Below are 24,732 nucleotides of genomic sequence, written 5' to 3'. Positions count from 1 at the left end.
GACCCCTCCTTGGGTTTCCGAGGCAGTATCACTACGGAAGTAGGATTGCCCAACCTTCCTTCCGAGGTGTGGCTGGTGGGTTTGAACCGCCAGCCATCTGGTTAGCAGGCAAGTGTTTTAGAGGTAATAGGGGACAAAATTAGGATAACTTCTTAGCCACAACATAGCACCTTGAGGAAGTGAGTTGCTGGGCCTGTGGGCTCAGGACTATGGTTGCAGGGAACATCAAGCTCAATTGGTGTATCATACAACACAAAAATACTGTTCTACATTTTGCTTTGGAGAGCAGCAACTGAGGTCTTAAAAGCTTGTGAGCAGCCATCTAAGATGCAACTATTGTTCTCTCCTCTTCCAGGGTGAAGAAGATCAAAGACAAATGGAAACAATTAGTCCAAAGGACGAATGAACCATGAGAACCTCACCCTGTATGACCATGAGGCCAGAAGAACTAGATGGTGCCAAGCTACCACTGTCAACCACACAGAAATGGATCAAAATTGGCGATCCTGGATAGAGTTGGAGGGAAAACGTAGAACAAAACTAATAATCATAAAAAAGAACAGGATTATTGGTTGAACAGAGATAGGTGAAACTCCAGACTATGGCCCTTAGTCACCCTTCGGACCTTGAACTCACTCCCATGGCTTAACACTAAGGGAAATGAGACAGGCCTATAAGCTGAACAACTACACCAGAGATATCCACTCCTTAGAACAATCAACCATGGGACATCAGAAGGGCAGAATCTGCACAGGGTGAAAACTAAGGAGGCAGAAATGCACAGGCCAGGGGAAAAAAAAAACCTAACTCACTGCTGTGGAGTCAGATTCGACTCATAGTGACCTCTCCTGTGGTTTCCGAGGCAGTTATCACTACAAAAGTAGATTGCCCAAACTTCTTTCCGAGGAGTGATTGATGGGTTTGAACCACTAGCCTTCTGGTTAGCAGTCAGTTGCCTTAGGCACTCCCTGCCACCAGAGCTCCCAAAGGCAAGAAGGATAAGAAGGATACAAGGAAAGGGTAAGCACAGAAAGGAAGTGGGAAGGGAGCTATGGCAATCTGTGGGAGGCCTTTTTATATTGTAAAACCTTCAAAATAATGAAAACAAGATCATCATGATTAAGGCGATATTTTCTAACAACACAACAGGATGAAAGAGAAATCTGAAAACGAAAGGCATAACAAAATTAAGCTGATGACTTTGAGGGCTCTTTTCCAAAGAGCTTTAAAATCGCTTTGGTTTTTGTTAAAGAGATACTACCATATTCCCACCACTTGTGGATCAATATGAACTTTTTTTGTAAATTTCATAAATATACTTTTAACTACCTGATGGTCTTTATCCTCCATTCTTAAGAAAATGAATATGGAGACTTCGGGTAAGATGGAGGAATAGGCAGAGAGACGACACAGACCCTCTTCAACGAAGAAAAGAAAAACCAATTGACAGAGATACAGAAGATAATCCTGGAGCCCTGAGCTTTGACAGAAACTAAACGTAAGTGGATTAGGCACCAAGTAGTGGAAAAATCTAAACAAAAACAGCGAGTACAGAGACACTCACGGCTGCGGACTATCAGCTACTCTGACGGGACCAACAGCCTAAATATTTCTGAGTGGTGCTGGGACCTGAGAAGATCAGCCCTGGTCACCAAGAGCTACAGGATGACTGCGCTGGTGGCCTATGATTAGGAAGGGAAACAGCAAGGAGGGAGACAACCTGAGCTATTAACTTTCTGCTATCCGGAGGGTGCAGCCATTTTGAATGTTTACAAGTGGCAACCATTTTGGATTTTAAAGTGATAGCATTCTCATTAGGATTCCAGGAACCTAGGAATAGGCTAAGGTTGGCAGGGACATAGGAAAGGCTGACAACATGAAAGGAGACAGGTGGTGAGTGTATAAGTGCTGTCAACTAGTGAACAGAGGAGCACACCACAGTACCCTTGTGTTTTCAGCCTGGCTGAGCCTGGTTGAGTGGCTGGGCAGCTGGATGTAGTATTCCCCATGATGAGGCTGGTAATCAACTCCATGGTGGAATCTAATGTGAGCAGCTGAATAGCTGCCTTAGGGAATGTGGTCTGCTTCCTGTATATAAGTAGAAGCCTTGGGAATGGTCTCTAGCTTATGGCACACTTGAACCCTGCATGTAACCATGTCATTGTTCAGCAGCGTGCCATGCTCTGCTGACCTTGGGACTTACAATGGACTTAAATTAATGGCTTGCCATGTGGTTTGGTAACATCGGGACTGTGCCGTTTTACTTGTCAACCTTAGCAGCCAGTAGCTGTCTGAGTGAAGAAAAGCCTCTAGCTCCAGTGGGCGAGGAGCAAGAGGCAAAGCTGAAGCCCAAGTTCAAGGGGCTTTTACACAGCCCCTGGAGCCTGGCACTTTGAACTCGAACCTCTAGCCTCCAAACTAAGAGAATAAACTCCTATTTGTTAAGGCCATGCCCTTTGTGGTATATTCTTGTCAGAGCAGCACTAGGTAAGAAGAACAATCCTGTTTGTGTAGATAACATGCAAATGAAACAAAGAAAACAAAAATCGTGGCCAAGTCACTCCAATATACAACCAACAATTAAATATAAACACAAAAACGTAAAAATGCCTCAGAGACAACAGAGCATCACAGTCCACACAAAGAAGCAAGATAAAGCAGGAGAAACAAGGAACATGAATATATACAAGGATATTCATATATACAGACCTAAAACATCCCTGAGGAAGATCCAGCATTGGAACTCCCTGATAAAGAATTCAAAAGAATTATATTTAGGTATCTTCAATGAAGTGAGAGACAGATCAGGGAAAACCCTGGAACAATTTCGAAAGATAATACAAGAACAAAATGACAAAATAAATGAAAAATTAAAAATGATACAAAATCTACAGACAGAAATCCAGAAGATTAATACTAAATTTTCAGAAATAGATAAGACATTGAATAGCCAAAGGAACAGAACCCAATCAATGGAAGACAGAATTGGTGAGACTTCTTTGCAAAGGAATCAATCAGAAAAAAGATCAAGACAAAATGAAGAAAGACTAATGTTCATGCAGGATGCCATCAAAAGGAATAATCGACATGTAATCAGAATTCCAGAACAGGAAGAGACAAATAAAACCACAGAGAAAATTGTCAAAAATTTCTTGAAGAGAATTTTCCAGGTATGATGAAAGATAAGAATACACCCATTCAGGAAGTCCAGCGAACCACAAACAGGAAAGACCAGAAAAGCAAATCACCAAGACATACTGTCAAACTCAGCAAAACGAAAGACAAAGAAAGAATCATGAGAGCAGCAAAGGAAAAAAGAAAAGTTACCTACAAGGGGCAACCAGTAAGACTAAGCTCGGATTTCTCGGTAGAAACCACGCAGGCGAGAAGACAAAGGGATGGTATGGATAAAACCCTGAAAAGAGAAAAATTTCCAACCAAGAATTATGTACCCAGCAAAACTGTCATTCAAATATGATGGTGAAATTAGGACATTCCAGAAAGCAGAAATTAAGGGAATTTGTTAAAACCAGACCAAGCTTACAAGAGATGCTAAAGGGAGTCCTTTGGACAGAGAAGCAACAACAGCCAACAACAACTGACCATTAACACACATAATGATATAACCCAGAAACCATCCCAGCTATGGAAGTATCCAAAGTAAGCCTACAAAGCTGGAAACAGGGAACCAGAGACATCAACTGACAAAGGAGGACAATTACAAACCAAAAAGAGGGGAAAAAAACTGTGTCGTTACAGAACTTGTAGATGGTAGGGAAGTCAAGACAACTACAAGACAGAACAGACTGTTCTAAACTTGGGAAGAAAACTATAAATCACAGGGTAACCTCAAAGAAAAATGATAAACTTTCACGTCAAAATAAAAAAGAGGGCCAGCACATGTATCTCGCAAATACTAAAACAATAGCACACAAAGGAAGTGATAACATGATTCATATACGAAAGGAGCTCAGCATAGAAAATTATACGGAACAACAAAATTGACACCACAAAAAAGCACATGACAAAATGACAGCAACAAATTGATATTTGCTGATGATTACATATCTGACAAAGGACTTATCTCTAAGATTTATAGAAAACTCCAATGCCTCAACACCAAAGCAATTAACAATCCAATTGCAAAATGGGCAGAAGACACAAATAGATGCTTCACTAAGGAGGATATTCATGTGGCCAGCTAATACATGAAGAGATGCTCACAATCACACTGACCATCAGAAAGATGAAAATTAAAACAACAATGAGATCCCGTCTCACTCCAGCACTGATGGAAAAGTTCAACGAAACAGAAAATAATAAACGCTGGTTGGGATGTGGAGAGATTGGGACTCTCACAGAGGAGGAGAGGGAATACTGCAAAAAAAAAAAAAGCCATTGACCCAAGTCACTTTAGTTTTGTGTATTTCACTGTACATAAATCATATTTCAATAAAATGCATTAAAAAATTATACGGAACAAATTGGCACCACAAAAAAGCACATAACAAAAATGACAGCAACAAATTCATATTTGCTGATAATTACATATCTGGCAAGGGACTTATCTCTACGATTTTTAGAAAACTCCAATGCCTCAACAGCAAAGGGAGTAACAATCCAATTGAAAAATGGGCAGAAGATATGAATAGACACTTCACCAAGGAGGATATTCAGGTGGCTAGATGCCCACAATCACTGCCCGTCAGAGAGATGCAAATCAAAACAACAGTGAGATACTGTCTCACCCCAGCACTGATGGCAAGGTTCAACGAGACAGAAAGTAACAAATGCTAGCTGGGATGTGGAGAGATTGGGACTCTCGTACACTGTTGGTGGGACCGTAAAGTGATACAAACACTGTGGAAAGCAGTATGGTGATTCCTTAGAAAGCTGTAATTGGAGATACCATTTGACTCAGCAATCCCATTACTAGGTATATATCCTAGAGAGGTGAGAACCAGGACAGGAACAGAAATATGCACACTCATGTTCATCACAGCACTATTTACAATAGCTAAAAGAGGGGAACAACCTACATACCCATCAGCAGAAGAGTGGATGACCAAACCCATGGTACATACATATAATGGAATGCTATACAGCAGTAAAAAATAATGCAGACTCTGCAAAACACTGCATAATGTGGATGAACTTGGAGGATATTATGCTGAGTGAAATAAGTCAATCACAGAAGGACAAATATAGTATTAGTTTGTTGTTGTGGAGGGTCAAGGGAAGGTTTATATGTGGGAGGGAAACTTTCTTTGTTGGTTGTCAGGGGTGGGAGGGGAGGGAACACTGAAAAACAAAATGCATTGACTCATGTCACTTTAGTTTTGTGTATTTCATTGTACATAAATTATATTTCAATAAAACGCATTTTAAAAAAAGTATATGAATATGCTTTACATAATTTCATTTTTGGTGTGAGAACCAATAGTTACAATTTATTTTTATTTATATATTATTACAGGTTTTTAACTAATGTGTTTTCCCCTCATATTAAGGTAATCCCAGATTATTTTCAATCTGCACAAAATAATGACTCAGTACTTTTAGTTCATTTACATGATTTTTTCAAATGAAATAAAAATTTTGTAAGGTGTTGTGGTGGTTGTTAGGTATTGTCGAGTCAGCTCCATCTCATAGCAACCCCATGCACAACAGAATGAAACACTGTCCAGTCCTATGCCAGCCCCACAATCCTTGCTATACTTGAGCCCATCATTGCAGCCAATTATCAGTCCATCTCGTTGAGTGCCTTTACCTTTTTCACTTACCCTCCAATTTAACAAGCATTATATTCTTCTCCAGGGAATGGTCTCTTCTCATAACATGACCAAAGCAGGTCAGATGAAGTCTGGGCATTCTCGCTTCCAAAAAGCATTCCAGCTGCACTTCCTCAAGGACAGATTTCTTAGTTCTTTTGGCAGCCCATGGTACTTTCAGTATTCTTCACCAACACCACAACTCAAAAGCATCAACTCTTCTTTGATCTTCCTTATTCATTGTCCAGCTCACACATGCACATGAGGCAACTGAAAATACCATGGCTTAGGTTAGGCACACCTCAGCCTTCAAAGAGACATCTTTGCTCTTCAGCACTTTAAAGAGGTCTTTCACAACAGATCTGCCTAATGCAGTATGTTGTCTGATGTCTTGACTGCTGCTTCCATTGGTGTTGATTGTGGAACCAAGTAATAGGAAATCTTTGACAACTTCAATCTTCTCTCCATTTATAATGATGCTGCTTATTGGTCCAGCTGTGATGATTTTTGTTTTCTTTATGTTAAGGTATAATCCATACTACAGACTGTAGTTTTCAATCTTCATCAATAAGTACTTCAAGTCATCTTTAGTTTCAGCAAGCAAAGTTGTGTCATCTGCATTATCACAGGTTGTTACTGAGCCTTCCTCCAATCCTGATGCCATGTTCTTCTTCATATAGTCCAGCTTCTCGGATTACTTGCTCAGCATATAGATTGAATAAGTATGGTGAAAGGATACAACCCTGACACACTCCCTTCCTGATTTTAAACCATGCAGTATCCCCTTGTTCTGTTCTAATGACAGCCTCCTGGTCTATGTACAGGTTCCTCATAAGGACAATTAAGTGTTCCAGAATTCCCATTCTTCTCAATGTTATCCATAATTTATTATGATCCACACAATCAAATGCCTCTGCATAGTCAATAAAACACAAGTAAACATCTTTCTGGTATTCTTTGATTTTAGCCAAGATCCATCTGACATCAGCTATAATATCCCTCATTCCACATCCTCTTCTGAATCCAGCTTGCATTTCTGGAAGTTCTGTCAATATACTGCTGCAACAGATTTTGAGTTATCTTCAGCAAGATTTCACTTGCATGTTATATTAATGATATTGCTCAATAATTTCCACATTCTATGGGACCACCTTTCTTTGGAATGGGTACAAACATGGATCTCTTCCAGTCAGTTGGCCAGGTAGCTGTCTTCCAAATTTCTTGGCACAGCCAAGTGAGTGCCTCCAGTGTGGCATCCGTTTGCTGAAAAATCTCAATGGGTATTCCATCAATTCCTGGAGCCTTGTTTTTTGCCAATTCCTTCAGTGCAGCTTTGACTTCCTCCTTCAATATCAATGATTCTTGATCATATGCCACCTCCTAAAATGATGAACACTGACCAATTCTTTTTGGTACAATGACTCTGTGTATTCCTGCCATTTTCTTCTGATGTCTCCTGCATCATTCAATATTTTGCCCATAGACTCTTTCAATATCGCAACTTGAGGCTTGAATTTTTTCTGCAGTTTTCAGCTTGGGAAATGCTGAGCGTGTTTGGTTCTCTAACTCTAGGTCTTTGCAAGGTAGGTACACTTTAAAAACTTGTTTATTTCATACTGTACTGTATGTGATAAAACATCTTTTTAAAAAAATCATTCTGCTCACTTATAATAAAGTTATCTAAACTCTGAGAATGGGTCAGGTCCTCACTAGTCTAGGTAATGATCTACCATAATAAAAACATGTTTAAATAGTAGGGGGAGAGAGTGGAGAATTTACAGAGGCTATAATCAGGGAGAGGAGATTGAGAGGCACCTTGCATTAGATGATAACTGTCCTGAAGATGATGGTTCAACATGCCCAACATGGACACTAATGTTTACACAGAATCTGCCTTAGGCTTTTCTTCCTAATTGTTAAATAAACTTAAAGACAAGTAGTACATCTCAATGTAGTTGCTAAATTACACATTTAGTCATGTTCATGTGCTGCAGTGGTACCTATCGAGTGTTACAGACATAATTTTCTAAATAAAGGTAGGCACATGTTGATGAAGCATTTAAATAAAAGCCGGCACGATTCCCAGTGGGCACGAGGGAAAAGCTTATAGACGGAGAAATGCCTATACAAAGAATGAAATAACTTCGTATCATCTCCCTACCTCTGCAAGGCCTGCTTCTCATCATTCCAAAAACAGCTGATTCTTCAGTACCTCAGCATGATTGTAATATCTAGCTTATGTCACTAATATGGCACTTGAGCCAACTGTCTTAAAGATACTTGTATTTTCTTCTTTCCCCTATTAATCTAACAGCTCCTTGAAGTCAAGGACTGTGTCTTACATTCCTTCATACCTTACAGTGCTAGGTACATACCAAAAATGCCACAAGATGTATAAACTGCCACCACTAAAAATATATGAACAATATTAAAATGAAATAAAAAATTTTGGGGGGCTGATAAAAAAAATTCTATGATGATGGTAATACAATTCTGTGAATATACTAAACCACTGGACATGTGCTTTAAATGGATGAATTTTGTGATATGTGAAATGTATCTCATTAAAGTTATTAAAAAGGGAATATGGGCACATAAGCATTGCCAGGAAGATCAAAAACAAAAATATAAACTCTACTTAAAAATTCCTGGGCTCCATGAATCTCTGGTGGATCTGTCATGGGTATTTTTTAAACTCCACAGCTCAATCTCTTATTTGCCCCTGATTAAGAGCCACTGATCTGATAGTTTTATAGACGGAAAAAAAGAGACTTAAAAAGCAAAGTTGACTTGCTTTTACTCAAGATCACAAAACTAGATAAAAGTACAGAAGATAAACATAAAACATGATTTACATTCAAAATGCCTACACTAAAGAAGTTGTAGGAGAGGCAGTGGCATCCCAAAGGGTGCGGGTTGGTGGCAAGGCCTTGGCACACAAGGGTCCAGGACATTCCCTCCACTGGGAGGAGGAATGGAAGATTGCGAAACAATGGAAGATGTATATATGGCTTCAGTGGAAACAGATCGGGGAGTAAAGGAACAGTTACATCTTTATGATACCAGAGGCCTACAGGAAGGTGTGGAGCTGCCAAAGCATTATTTTTCATTTGCTGATGGTTTTGTTCTTGTGTATAGTGTGAACAACCTTGACTCCTTTCAAAGAGTGGAACTTCTAAAGAAAGAAATTAGTAAGTTCAAAGATAAAAAAGAGGTAGCAATTGTTGTACTAGGAAACAAACTCGACCTCTCTGAGCAGAGACAAGTGGATGCTGAAGTGGCACAGCAATGGGCAAAAAGCGAGAAACATGCCAAGATGCCTCCTTAAACACCAGGAATCAACAGCCATACTGCTTTCTTCATGCTCAGCTTGGTGACACTAAGAAACCTACCAGAGAGAGAAGAGTGATTTCTGTCTAACCCTGGAGGTGACATGTTGGCATGGGTGCAATTCTTCAGGCTGCTTAGATATAGAGAAGAGGTAACAGGAGAACACAGATGATTTAACAATATGCCACTATGAGCAGATTTATGTATTTTACAAAAAACTGGAAGGTCCCAAATTTCATTGTTCATCAAAAGAACCTTTAAATTTAAAAGAAATTTAAATTGTTTTAAATTAAAAAATTAACAACTAAAAGAAAAAAAGAATTCTCAAACCCATGTTCTTGGAGAATTTGCCGCCCCACCCACAGATCCTGCTGACCAGAGAAGATGGTACATCTACAGACTGGCCAGTGACCCATGTTTTTTGTGGCCTAGATTAAAAAGTCAAGCTGAGTCCACAAATTCTCCTTCCTTGGAATTGACCTAAGAAATAAAGAGAAATCTTGAGTTGGTTATGGGTGATGAACCTGAAAAAGCATGTACAAACTCAGTGAAGATGCAGAGGAAACCTGCTGCAAAGAAAAGAAGGGAACAGAGAAAGAAAATATGCATCATGGCTTCTGAGGAGGTGAAAGGAAAAAAAAATCAGTCTCCATTCCTGACTTTTTTTTTCTCACTTTTTTTTTTTTAAATTGTGATTTGGGTGAAAATTTACAGAGCAAATTCACTTTATTATTATTATTATTATTTTTAATTTTATTATTATTTTTTTAATTGTGATTTTATTGTGATTTGGGTGAAGGTTTACAGAGGAAATTCACTTTCCATACAGCAGTTCATATACACTTTGTCTCATGACATTGACCACAGTTTACCACAATACAACAGCTCCCCTCCCAGTTCCTCCTCACAGTGACCTCTTCCCAGTGTCCATCCCTCCATGGGTCCCTTCCCCTGAGCTGTCTCCCTGTGCATAAGCAACCCTTCTTTCTCCCATGATTGTTCTCTCCAAGGAGTGTATCTATTTGAGGTAAATGTTCAACTCATATGCCTGTTTTTTGTTTGGCTGGAAACCACAGGTGAGGGTTCGATTCCAGACCCGAAGGGCAGCTAGGGGCCATAGTCTCAGTGGTTCCATCCAGCTCTATCGGACCAACAAACCTGGTCCCCCCCCCCCTTTTTTTTTTTCCTCCAATGATTTTGAGTTTTGTTCCACATTGTTCTCCCTCTCTATCAAGTATCTCCTACATAGATCCCCTTTCCAGTGGAAGACAGTGGTAGCTGGGCACCATCTAGTTCTTCTGGTCTCATAGTCATATAGGCTGCAGATCAGATGGTGTATTAGTCGCTAGGACTAATTGTTTCCATGAATTTTGGTTTTCTTCATTCTTCTTTGTTCTGGATGAGTAGAGACCCATAGTTGCATCTAGATGGCAGCTTGCTAGCTTTTAAGATCCTTGTCACTACTTGCCAAGGCAGGAGGTGGAACAATGTTTTGAGTAGTATGTTATGCCAATTGAGCTTGATGACCCCTGCAACTATGGTCCCAAGCCCACAGGTTCAACTACTCGGTCTCTCATAGCAGCTGTCTGTGACCAAACAGTGACCACAACCTTACCCCTTTTCAGCTCTACTATACACCTGGGAATTCTGATAATTCACATAAACTTGCAGGACCATTGTCTGCCAACCCTATATATGTACTTGGATACACTCCCCATTTCATAGACATACCTAATTGTACAGCCTGTCTACCCATCTATCCATCCATATACCCACGGCAAATTCACTTTCCATACAGCAGTTCACATACACTTTGTCTCATGACATTGACCACAATTCACCACAATGCAGCAGCTCCATTCCCACTTCCTCCCAATAGTTACCTCTTCCCTGTGTCCATCCCTCCATGCACTCCTGCCCCGAGCTGTCTCCCTGTGCATAAATAGCCCTGCTTTCTCCTATGATTATTCTCTCCAAGGAGTGTATCTACCTCAGGTAAATGTTCAACTCCTATGCCTGTCTTTTGCTTGCTGGAAACCACAGCTGTAGGTTCAATTCTAGACCTGAAGGGCAGCCATGGTCTCAGTGGTTCTACCAGGCTCTATCAGACCAGCCAACTTGGTCCCCCTCCCTTTTTTTCCCCCCAAATGCTTTTGAGTTTTGTTCCACATTGTTCTCCCTCTCTATCCAGGGTCTCCTACATAGATACCCCTCTGAGTGGTTAACATTGGTAGCTGGGCATCATCTAGTTCTTCTGGTCTCGCAGTCATATAGACTGCAGATCGCATGGTGTACTAGTTGCTAGTTCTAATTCTTTCCATGAATCTTTGGTTTTCTTCATTCTTTTTTGCACTGGACGAGGAGAGACCCATCGCTGCATCTAGATGGCTGCTTGCAGGCTTTAAGATCCCAGTTGCTACTCACCAAAGTAGGAGTGGAACAATGTTTTGTGTAGTATGTTATGCCAATTGAGCTTGATGTCCCCTGTAACTATGGTCCCGAGCCCACACATTCCTTACTTTTTGCAATTCCAGTTCCTGTCAATCACATCCTGTTCTTGGGTTCCTACAGTTCTGCTGTATCCTTGCAATATATCTCTTTTCTTGAGTTTAGCATGACTAGCTTTCTGTGCTTTCCAACTATTAGAGCCCTGACTAAATCTCTGCCAAAGAACCGTGATCTCCAATGCAAATGGAATTAATTTTGAAATTGGACAAGTCTTGGAAAACCATGAAGACAAACCTGGAATGCTAACAGAGCATAGAATGTAAAGCATCAACAATGATTAACATCTGTAGGTACTTACTAGTTTACGCCTTGTGTTCTCATGTATTACCTAAAATATTACATCAACTGTAAATTTCATTTGGTTTTTATGACCCTAGGTAGGTAAACAAACAAACAAAACTCACTGCCACTGAGTCAATTCTGACTCGTAGGGACCCCAATTGGGTTTCCAAGGATGTAAATCTCTACGGAAGCAGACTGCCTCATCTTTCTTCCACAGACTGGCTGGTGAGTTTGAACCACTGACCTTTTGGTTAGCAGCCAAATGCTTAACCATTACACCACTAGAGCTCCTTATAGGTAAGGCAAAGAAAATTATTATTCTCATTTAACAGATAAGAACTATCAGATTCAGAGAAATTAAGTAATTCACCCAAAGTCACACAACCACTGCACAGCAAAGTGGAGACACAAACTAGATGTCCTGATTAAAAATTATGTGCCACTCCAATACTATATGCTGTTTTTTATTTAATTAAGGGTGGTACGGCATGAAGGCAATAACAGTAGTCAGTCTCCCCCAAATACACACACACACACCATGTAAGTTGTTCTTACAAGTGAACACACAGACATTTTAAAATAGATTACTTTTAGGTCAGGGTTTCTCAAAGTTAGCACTACTTACATTCTGAGTTGGGTCATTTTTATGTTGTGGGGGGGCCTGTCCTATTCATTATAGGCTGTTTAACAGCACCAAGAGACAAGGCCAGAAGTTATAGGTTCTGCTTGTTTGTAATATTCCTTGTGAGGAATTTTGGCCTTTCAATACACATACTAAGACTTCAACCTCAAATATGATTGGTATTCAGTTGTTTTGGTAGATGGAGAATTCGCTAAGTTCTGGCCTAGCACTATTGAAAAGAAATATAACAAGCCACACATGTGACCACACATGTAATTAAAATTTTCTAGTAGCCACATTTAAAAAGTAGACAGAAACAGGCAAACTTAATTTTAATAATCTATTTTATTTAACCAAATATGCCCAAAATATTACCATTTCAACATGTAATAATGTACAAATTATTCTTGAGGTATTTTGCATTATTTTATTTCATACTAAATTTTCAAAATCTAGTATGTATTTTACACTTACAGCATATCTCAATTTGGACTAGCCCCATTTCAAGTGCTCAAAAGCCGTATGTGCCAAGTGGCTACCATATTGGACAGTGCAGATCTAGTCTGTAAGGGAAAAGTACAGAGAGCAAAGGAGAAAAAGCTACAGTCAAAAAAAAAAAAAGTAGTCCTATTCATCTCTTTCCTATTTCTTGTCTACTGACATCAAAACCAAAGTCCTGTATGTCTAAAGGTAAAAATAAGACTTTTCACACCATTTTGCCGCAGCAGTTCTGGAATTCTAGTTATGTTTTAAGGTCAGAAATAATATTTATTTAGAAATAAATTTCCCCATGGTAAGAGAGTTTTATATCCACTGCCATCAAATCTGTTCGGACTCACAGTGACCCTATAGTACAGATCAGAACGGCCCCATAGGTTTATGGAAGTACGCTGCCTCATCATTCTCCTATGGATCAGCTGATGGGTTTAAACTGCCTACCTTTTGGTTAATAGCTGAATGCCCTAACCACTATGCTGCCAGAATTCCTAAAAAATTTCACCAAGAATCACATAATTTCAAAGCTGATGGCCTTAGTGAATTGCAAACTATGTTTATATTATTGCCACTTTGTACCACCACTTTAGCTAATGAACAAAAACACTGGCTATTTAGATTGGAGTCTTCAAAGCTTGCAAGTAGCCATGTGGATACAATGAGTCTCTCCTCATTCAGAAGAAAAAAGAATAAAGAAAACCAAAGACGCATGGAAACAATTAGTCCAAGGGACTAGCAGACCATGCAAACCGCAGTCTATATGACTATGAGATCAGAAGACCTAGACATTGCCTGTCTACCACTGTCAACCACTTGGAAAAAGGATCAGTGCAGGAGATTCTAGATAGAATGGGAAAACAATGTAGAATAAAACTCAAAACTCATTTAAAAAAAAAAAAAAAAAGACCAGGTTTACTTATCTGATAGAGCCTGGTAAAACACCTGAGACTATGGCCCCTAGTTACCCTTCAGGTCCAGAGTTGAACTCACTCCTGTGGCTTCCAGACAAACAAAAAATAGTTGTATAGGGTAAACATTTACATCAGATAGATATACTCCTTAGAGCGATCAATCATGGGCAAATAGAAGGGCATTGTTTGCACAGGGAGATAGCTCAGGGGGCAGGAATGCATAGGAAAGAAGAACTGTCAGAAGAGGTAACTACAGGAAGTGGGAAGTGAGCTGTTACATTGTGAAGAACTGCAGCCAACATCATGAAAACAAAATGTATATGAACTGCTGTATGGAAAATGAATTTGTTCCGCAAACTTTCACCCAAATTATAATGAAAATTAAAATAAATAAATAAAAGCTTGTAAGTGGCCATCTAGATACAACAACTGGTCTCTCCTTGTCTGGAGCAAACCCAAGACACATGGAAACAATTAATCCAAGGGACTAATCAACCATAAGAACCTCAGTCTACATGACCCTGAGATCAGGACTGGATGGTACCCAGCTACTCCTGTCAACTTCTAGGAAAGGTCAGTATAGGAAATCCTGCATTGTGGGAGAAAAACATGGAACAAAACGTAGAATCATGAAAAAGACCAGGCTTACTGCTCTGATAGAGCCTGGTGAGACTCCTGAGACTCTGGCCCCTGGTCCCTCCTTTAGGCCTAGAATTGAACTCATTCCCATGGCTTCCAGCCAAACAACAGAAAGATGTATGAGGTCAACATTTACACAAGGTAGGTACAGTCTTTAGGTCAATCAACCATGGGAGATCATCATGGCAGTATTTGTACAGGGAGACAGAGCACAGGGCAGGAATGCATAGGGAAGGACACAGGGAAAAGGTACCCACAGGGAGGAAGTAGGAAGAGAGCTGTTACATTATAGGAATTGCAATTAATGTCAAGAAACAGAATGTGTATCAACTGCTGTACAGAAAATGGATCTGCTTTGTAAACTTCCACCCAAATCACAATAAAGAAAAAAAAAATTGGCTATTTAGCAGTGTTTACTAGCATTAAACTAGATTCCAGTAATTTCTGTTATTTTATCATTTACTGTTATCATAAATATAAAATCTTCTTGATAACCCCCCTAATTATGTTATTAAGTGCTGATGCTAACACTCAAGTTGAAAAATGTGGCCAAAGCATTAACTTAAGAATGAGAGTCAAATATGGTAATACTCTCTGAAGAATGTAAGAGAATGAGAAAGCAGTCAGCAGAAATTAGTATTAATTGCTGAGAAAATAAAGAGCACTATTAAGGTAAAAATATGGTACAGCCAGGCCTAGGGCACAGATGACTAAGTAGAATGCACCAAGCAAACTGATGTGTGTGTTTGTGTGCATGACATTGACATACTGCCACTCTCCATCTCACTTCTTCCTGTTCATCTGAGAATGTAATCAGGCCATCTGGTGACCTATTCCAGGATTAGGCCTAACTTATCCTTAGCTTAGGTACTCTTTAGGTCAAACTAAATTAAACTCAAACTTGCTTAAAGAAGAAAAAAAAAAGAATTTGCTACAATGATTATGTAAGTTCTAAGAATAGCTCCTCTCCATGCACATAAACATATTTAAATCAACCTTATTCAAGTTTTGAATTTTTAATTATGGTAGCTCTTGATTTGTGACTTCTTTGTAAGTTACTGTACAACTTTTAGAAGCACTGCTGCTTTAGGCTGTTACTTGCATAAGGAGTAGCCAATGACTGGATCCAGCCAGTGAGCATTTGAATTACGGGCCATCTCCTAAGCTGTCTGCAGCCCAGGAAGCAGACAGTTTAGGAGAGCCCTTAATTTAAAAACTGTATAAAAGTACAAAAACTTTGCCCCATAGGAACAATGAAAATTAGCTAGGCTAGATTTGTCCTCCAGAATTTGAACAAGAAAATACAGAGGGACTCAGTAGCAGAACAAATAAAAAGATACAAAAAGTGAAGCAGCAAAAAAAAAAAAAAAAGGTGAAGTAGCAGGAGAGGGGTTAGTTGCAGTAATAACAGAGCCCCAGAAAAACAATCTATAAACTACCATGCTAGGTAGGGGAGGTCAGAAGATTACTTGGTCTCCAAAGCTGCCCTGGATCCCAGAAAACAGGATATATCTGGATTTCTGTGATATTTCTATTTCCTTTAGTGCCACTTTCATCCATATAAAAAATGCTGGATCTGAGGCAGTTTGAGAAAGCTGCTAACACATACACATTTCTTCTAAATTGGGATTTTCCCTCTTCTTGCTTTCATCCACACAACGGCCTAGAAACAGCAACATAAAAGAACTATTATATAAAAAAGTAACTTCATATACCTGCATTTTTTTCTCTTGCTCATTTTCTCCTATCATTCCAGTGCCTGTTACACTTTCACTTCCATCAATGGACACCTAGAAATATGGGAATAAAATAAAGCTTAAAAAATTTCACCTTGATAGTTGTTTATGCTGGGTGATGAGTACATAAAGATTCATTATCATCTTATTTTGCACACATTTGAAAATTTCCATATTGAAGTAAAAAAAAAAAAAACCCTTTTGAATTATATAAAGACATATGTTCAAAGCAAAAAATATTAGCACTTTTTGATGTAAAACTTGAGACGTTTCTTTACCTTTTCCACTCTCTAATTTCTACTTCCTCATTCATAAGCAGTTCCATTTATATTTACTATTTCTTTTATGCAACTTACTGAATATTTATTTTTATGAGTTATGCCACCCGTTCATTTGCTATAAATCCCCCATCCCATTCCCCTTTTTCTTCCAATATTTATTTTACACTTCAACTTTTCTTTCATTTTTAACAGAAATACTGATCTTCTTCTTGATCACAGCTGTCTGACTGTGACTTTGAATTACCAGTTTCTTATTTGTTAAATAAAGTACAGTATGTGTGTTTTTTTTTTAATCCCCCTTCCTTTTTTCTTAATGAAAAATTATGATTCTGTAATTTGGGATGCTCTTGACATTATAAATTACCTTACCTTTGCTGCATACTGTTCCAAAGCACTGATAGTATCAGGGTCAATTGTTGCATCCCCAGTATGCAGACCTGCCACTGTCCCATCAGCCTGAATTGCCAAGATGGTGTCAGACTGTGGGACTTGCACTGCATGATGGATATAAGCTGTGGTGCCATCTTCCAGCTGAACTGCTTGTAATGCACTCTGGTCATAACTATCTGAGGGAATGAAAGAGACTGGAATTAAAAAAAACAAGGGCAACTTGGAATAGGCAGACAAGCGACACAGACCCTCTTCAACAAAGAAAAGAAAAACCAATTGACAGAGATACAGAAGATAATCCTGGAGCCCTGAGCTTTGAAAGGAACTATACAGAAGTGGATTAGGCACCAACTAGAGGAAAAACCTGAAGGAAAATAGTGAGTAGAGAGACCATCAGAGCTGCAGACTGTCAGCTACTCTGACAGGACCAATAGCCTGAATACTTCCAAGTGGTGTTGGGACCTGAAAATTGACCTAAAGATCAGCACTGGTCACCGAGGGCTGCACAGATGACTTGTGTTGGTGGCCTATGACTAGGAATGGAAACAGCAAGGTAGGAGACAACCTGAGCTGTTGACTTTCTGCTATCCAGAGGGCGCAGCCATTTTGACTGTTTACATGTGGCAGCCATTTTGGATATTTAAAGTGACCGAGGGCACAGCCATTTTGATTGTTTACAAGCGGTAGCCATTTTAGATATTTAAAGTGATTGAGGGTGCAGCCATTTTGAATCTTTATGAGTGGCAACCATTTTGGATTTTAAAGTGATAAGCATTCTCATAGGATTCCAGGGACCTAAGAATAGGCTCTGTTTGCCACGGTCAACAGGGACATACAAGAGGCTGACAACAGGAAAGCAGACAGGTGGTGAGTATAAGTGCTGCCCACTAGCAAATACAGGAGCACAGCACAGTAACCTACTTGCGCAGATAACATACAAAGAAAACAAAAATCATGGGCAAGTCACTCCAACACACAATCACCAATTAAATATAAACACAAAAACGTCCAATGCCCCGGAGACAAAAGAGCATCACAGTTCACATGAAGAAGCAAGATAAAGTAGAAGAAACAAGGGACCAAGATACAGACTCAAAACACATCCCTGAGGAAGACGCAGCACTGGAACTCCCTGACAAGGAATTCAAAAGAATATTTGGGTATCTTCAATGAATTGAGAGACAGATCAAGGAAAACACAGAGAAAACCCTACAACAATTTCAAAAGACAATACAAGAACAAAATGACAAAATAAATGAAAACTTAGAAATGATACAAAATCTACACACAGAAATCCAGAAGATTAATACTAGATTTTCAGAAGTAGAGAAAACATTGAATGGCCAAAGGAGCAGAATTGAATCAATGGAAGACAGAATCAGGGAGATTGAAGGCAAATAGCTGAACACTTCTTTGGAAAGGGATAAATCAGGAAAAAGAACAAAACAAAATGAAGAAAGCCTAAGGTTCATGTGGGATACCATCAAAAGGAATAACCTACATGTCATTGGACTTCCAGAACAGGAAGACACAAATAAAACTGCAGAGAAAATTGCTGAAGATTTGTTGAAAGAGAATTTTCCTGATATGATAAAAGATGAGAACATATCCATTCAGGAAGTCCAATGAATCCCAAATAGGACAGACCCCAAAACAAAATCACCCAGATTTACCAAAACCAAAGACAAAGAAAAAATCATAACAGTAGCACGGGAAAAACAAAAAGTTACCTACAAGGGACAACCAAAAAGACTAAGCTTGATTTCTCGAGAGAAACCATGTAGGCGAGAAGACAATGAGATGTTATATATAAAACATTGAAAGAGAAAAATTTCCAACCAAGAATTATGTACCCAGCAAAACTGTCCCTCAAATATGATGATGAAATTAGGACACTTCCAGATAAGCAGAAATTAAGGAATTTGTTAAAGCCAGACCAACCTTACAAGAGATGCTAAAGGATGCCCTTTGGACAAAGAAGCAACAACAGCCAACAACAACTGACCATTAACACACACGAAGATATATCCCAGAAACCAACCCAGCTATGGAAGTATCTAAAGTAAATAAGTCTACAAGACTGTAAACAGGGAATCAGAAACATAACTGACAAAGGAAGACAACTACAAGCCAAAGAGAGGGAAAAAACTGTGTCATTACAGAACTTCTAGATGGTAGGGAAGTCAAGACAACTATAAGATAGAACGGATTGTGCTAAACTTGGGAAGAAAACTATAATCACAGGATAACCTCAAAGAAAAATGATAAGCCTTCACATCAAAAAAGAGGACCAGCTTAAATATTCAGCAAATACTAAAACAACAGCAATGAAAGAAGTGATAACACGATTCATAAACAAAATGAGCTCAGCACAGAAAATTATATGGAACAAAGAAATCGACACCATGGGTGATGGTTAATGTTTGTATGTCAACTTGGCTAGGCCTGGTTGAGTGGTTGGGCAGCTAGATGTAGTACTCCCCATAATGAGGCTGGTAATCAACTCCATGGTGGAATCTACTGGGAGCAGCTGAGTAGCTGCCTTTGGGTATGTGGTCTGCTTCCTGCATATAAGGAAAAGCTTTGAGAATGGTCTCTAGCCTTTGGCACGCTTGGACCCTGCATGTAGCCGTGTCGTTGCTCAGCAGCGTGCTATGCTCTGCCGACCTTGGGACTTACAATGGACTTAAGTTAATGTCCTGCTGTGTGGTTTGGTAACATCAGGGCTGTGCCTTTTGACTTGTCAACCTTGGGGCTTCTTAGCCTCAGCAGCCAGCAGCTGTATGAGTGAAGAAACGCATCTAGCGCCAGTGGGCCGGGAGCAGGAGGCAGAGCTGGACCCCGTGTCCTAGGGCTAACTGCTTCCAAATGCCCTTGTTTGAGGGGCTTTTACCCAGCCCCTAGAACCTGGCACTTTGAACTTGGACTTAAAGCCTCCAAATTGTAAGAAAAAACTCGTTTGTTAAGGCCATCCCATTTGTGGTATATTTCTTGTCAGAGTGGCACTAGGTAACCAGAACATTATGCAAAATAACATAACAAAAATGCAGCAACAAATTCATATCTGCCAATAATTACATATCTGGCAAGGGACTTTTCTCTAAGATTTACAGCGGAAGAGTGGATGACCAAACTATGGTACATACACATAATGGAATGCTATATGCAGCGCTAAAGAATAATGTAGAGTCTGTGAAACACCACATAATATGGATGAACTTGGAGGACATTATGCTGAATGAAAAAAGTCAATCACAGAAGGACAAATATAGTTCATTGTTGTGGAGGGTCAAGGAAAGGTTTATATATGGAGGGAAACTTTGTTGGTTGCCAGGGGTGGGAGGGGAAGGAACACTGCAAAAAAAAAAAAAAAGCACTGACCCATGTCACTTTAGTTTTGTGTATTTCACTGTACATAAATTATATTTCAATAAAATGCATTTAAAAAAATAAAAAATAAAAGGATGGAAAAAATATATATCAAGCTAATGATGACAAAAAAAAAAAAAAGGCATTTGGAAGCAATTAGCCCTAGGACATGATGGCCCTTGAGACCAGAAGAACAAGATGGTACCCAGCTACCAATGCCAACCATTCAGGAAAGGATCAAATCTGGAGATCCTAGATAGAGTGGGAGGAAAAACATGGAACAAAATCCAAAAACTCAATAATAACCAGAATTACTGGTCGGATGGAGTCTGGTGAGACCCCCAATACTATGGCCCTGGAATATATTCTGTACCTGGCATAAAACTCACTTCCAGGGGCTGGCTCTCAGCCCAGGATGTACATGCAGACCACTCAACCCAGGGTGACGTACTAACATACTCTACGGAAATACATCACTTGGAGCAACAGACCATGGAGCACCAGAGGGGCAACATTCACATAGAGGTAATACAGGACACACAGGAGTGTATAACTATGAGGGGCACAGGGAGGAGGGTTACTGACAGGGAGGGGAGGAGACTGGGTTAGGGTTGGGCATGGTAAAAGGGGAGTGAAACTAAATGTACACATAATGTTGAATGTAAAACAAACACTTAAAATAAAAAAATAGAGATCGGCATTAAAGTCTGATAATGTTTACTTATTTAAATGAAGATGGGAATACAATTTTATAGAATGCTTACTATGAACATCTAACAACATGCTTTACATGTTTTATTTCATTTAAACTGCACAACAATTCTGTCAGGTGGGTCTATTTACCACGCTAATTGCACAAATAAAGACACTAATGTTTCAGGAAATTAAGTCACTTTCTTTAGGAAACAGAAGATTAAAAAGCTAAGAATTAACAGTTAAAATCATTATGTAGAGAAACCAGGATATGAACTCAGGTCAATATAACTTCAAAGCCCATGTTTTTTCTTCCTCTAAATAACTACCAATAGTTGTAGTATAACAGTATAAATGCTACACAATGGCACTGTGAAATAATAAATCTAGCCAATTACAATGAACATAATTAATTCCAACTACTAAACAAACAAGTGTTTCTAAGCACTGTTTCTAAAACATGTTGTGTTATTCCATAATAAGTATTTTATAAATAATAAAACCCCCAAAATCCACTGTCATTAAGTTGATTCCAAAAATAGTAACAGTTAACATTTATTGAGCATTTACTATGTGACAAGCACTGTTCTAAATGCTTTACATGTGTTTCATGTTCTGTCTTCACAACAACCCTATGACGTAGACACATCATACTCCTCATTTTATAGATGATGATGAAACTGAAGTACAGGGAGGTTAACTAATTTACTCAAGGTCACACAGCTAAAAAAAACAAATGACCCAGGATTTGAACAAAGATAATTTGGCAACAGAGCTATGCTTTTCAATCTCATGCAATCCACCTCAAATCCCTGGTTCTCTCCACACATAGTTAATAAGCATTTTGCTATATATGCTTCAGATTTTTTAAAACTTAATTTTAATTAAAGTCAAAAACAATAGGCAGATGACTTTACTAAAGAAATTACAGTAAGAAAAAAAATCAGTAATTTAACTCTCAAATGTCTAATTTCATACTTTAAAAGCAGCCTCTACTTGAAGTCTTCCCAGAAACCAGATATTAGACAGCTCAAAATGTTAGAAAGTTTTTCCTTAAACCATGCCAAAATCTGCCACCTTGCCCTTCAGAGAGTAAGTACAATTCTTCTTTTACCTGATAGCACTTCAGCAGCTAAAACCAAAAACCAAACCCACTGCCATCAAAATGATTCCAACTCACAGTGATCCCCACTGGGTTTCCAAGGCTATAAATCTTTATGCAAGGAGATTGCCTCATCTTCCTCCAGTGGAGCAGCTCGTGGATTTGAACCACTGACCTTCTGGTTAGCAGCCAAATGCCTTACCCACTACAACACCAGAGTTCCTTCAGCAGCTAAAGGTAGGTCTAACTTCTTTCACACATCCACTTCTGCTTTAGTTTATTTCATATTTGCAAAGTCATTTTTTACCTTTGGAGGTATGGTGAATAAATGCTGTAGTTCCATCTTCTAACTGCACTGCTTGACCATCCTCTAGACGCAAACTGTCCCCTGCTCAAGAAGAATGCTTACATTTAGATCCCATATTTTTAAAGTACATTCTGATGAATTCACTTAGAAACAAGAGAGTCAATAAATCATTAAACACATTTTAACAATTCTTGAACATTTCAGTATTTCTAATAAAGCTGATCTGAGTGTTTAAAGGTTAAAAAACAAACAAAACAAAACTAGAACACTTATTTTAGGAATATATACCAGGGGATGAGGACAGTTGGAAGAAGGAAAGAAAGGAGAGAAATGAAGGAGTCAACTGAAATATTAGGAAAATTCTTTAAGGACTTTTGCTCATATATCTCCAGAGTACAATCCTGTAGCTTCTTTCATTATCTTTGGGAGAAAATTTTGATTATGTTAAAATGGTCTTTCACTCCTCTCTAGGACATAGTTTAGATAGGACAAGGGAGCTGGAGGCAGCAGATACTGAAGTATGACAATAAGGAGGATTTCCTATGCTGTATCTTAAATACTTACTAGTTTTCGGTATAGGTACATGTTGTACATAGGCAGCAGAGCCATCTTCCAACTGAATGACTTGGCCATCTATGAGCTTTCCATCTGAAACACAAGATTCAAACCAATACATAAGCACAAACAAAAATTTTAAAACTTTATACAATTTCAAAATGGTATCAACTATAAAAATATACACTACTTAAGATCATGTTCATCTTGATTCTTCCCTCAATGTTCTGAGGCAATTCAATAACACATCCAGTGATCCTACAGAAAGCAGAAAATCCTCCCTCAGCCATCCTTCCTCCCCTCCAGTTTTTATTTAGACAAATTCAAGAGGAAGAATGGCTCACCATAGCAGGCTACGTAAGTGGAAATTCTATGTAATTTTGAGAGCCCCTGAGGACTAGTGATCCTGATCATAGACTGGGAAGTTGACACTTGGAAGATGGATAGGTATTTGAGGGCAACTGTCATTCTCACTGTTGAGGGGTATAAGACCCTTGTTTATATACCCATGTACTAAGGAGTTTGAGAACTGGGCTATTTCTTAGAGCAAAGTAAACACTGATTCATAGACAAGGTTTTAAAAACAAAATCAAATAAAATGCATTTTTTTAAACTTATACATATTTTTATAAAATCATTAAATAATTATGGAAGTAAAATAGAAAAGTCTCAGTAGAAACAGGTTGGGGACACCCCTTAGAACTCCATCCCTGGCTAATTTTGGTACTTTTCAAATATCTCAAAGGGTGTCTCCAAATTATCAAAACAAAAAGTTAAATTGTAATGATTTCAACTTAACATGCTATAAAACATTTTTAGGAGGGATTGGAAGAGGAAAATAGTTGCTAGGTACTCCAACTCTGAGGTCATATATCATTAGTATTAATCAGCTGTATACGAGGCACATACCTTTAGAATTGTGTTGTATGTAAGCGGTAGAACCATCTGCAAGTGTTACTGCTTGCAAGCTTACACCTTCCATATTTTCTAAATTGTCACCATCTATTGGGGAAAAAAAATACTTCTTTTAGATAACCATCATACGTGCATGTGGATTAAATTACTTAAAAAAAAAAAAATTAAGTGATAACTAGACAAAAAGACAGGGAGCTTCTTTTAATATTACAAAAAATATTTCCCTGCCCTACTGAACTCAGCATCTGCACCAAAGTAGAAAGGCTCATAGAAATACTTAAGTTTATGCTAACTTAGGAATAGTGAAATAAAGACAGTACTAGAAGTTTTCATTTTCCCTTAAGTGTTATTTCCAGACCCATATGACCCCTTTAAACAAGACTACTCACCTGCCACAGTTACTGCCTCTGTCAGGCATAGGGTAACGTGTTGAGCCTCCATTCCTCCTCCAGGAAACTCTGTCATTCCCTGAGAATCTCGATTTATTTGTGCTAACAACATTTTCTACCTTGAAGAAAAATATAGGCATTTGAGAACAAAGAAAGATGAAATGAAAGCTATAAAGAATATTTTTGAACCACAGGAAAAAAAAATTCTGTGGAAGTAAGCTGTATTTGAAATAATGTAAATAATGTATACAACATAACAGAAGTAATACACCAATGGAAGAAGCAGTCAAAACATCAGATGACCTACTGCCCTCGGAAAATACGCTGCAAAGACCTCTTTAAAATACTGAAAAGCAAAGATGTCTCTTTGAAGACTAAGGTGCGCCTAACCCAAGCCATGGTATTTTCAATTGCCTCATATGCATGTGAGGACTGGA

General features: G+C 38.8%; 1 protein-coding gene across 1 annotated transcript in view; it reads right to left on the bottom strand.

The window, feature by feature from the left end:
• Positions 1-24,407, bottom strand: part of ZNF143 (zinc finger protein 143) — an 87,259-nt gene extending 62,852 nt beyond the window's left edge. Inside the window, exons 1-6 of the mRNA XM_007955032.2 lie at positions 24,296-24,407; positions 23,901-23,993; positions 23,001-23,084; positions 22,437-22,517; positions 16,945-17,141; positions 16,274-16,348 (exon numbers count right to left, since the gene is read on the bottom strand). Of these exons, the coding sequence (XP_007953223.1) occupies positions 16,274-16,348; positions 16,945-17,141; positions 22,437-22,517; positions 23,001-23,084; positions 23,901-23,993; positions 24,296-24,407 (642 nt within the window). The remainder of the gene's footprint in view (positions 1-16,273; positions 16,349-16,944; positions 17,142-22,436; positions 22,518-23,000; positions 23,085-23,900; positions 23,994-24,295) is intronic.
• Positions 24,408-24,732: the final 325 nt, after the last annotated feature.

The sequence above is a fragment of the Orycteropus afer genome, unplaced genomic scaffold (genome assembly GCF_000298275.1).
Source record: "Orycteropus afer afer isolate SDZICR_OR568_19922 unplaced genomic scaffold, OryAfe1.0 scaffold00014, whole genome shotgun sequence".
Lineage (NCBI taxonomy): Eukaryota > Metazoa > Chordata > Mammalia > Tubulidentata > Orycteropodidae > Orycteropus > Orycteropus afer.
Note: the sequence above shows the minus strand (reverse complement) of the source record. Positions and strands in the feature narration are given on the sequence as shown.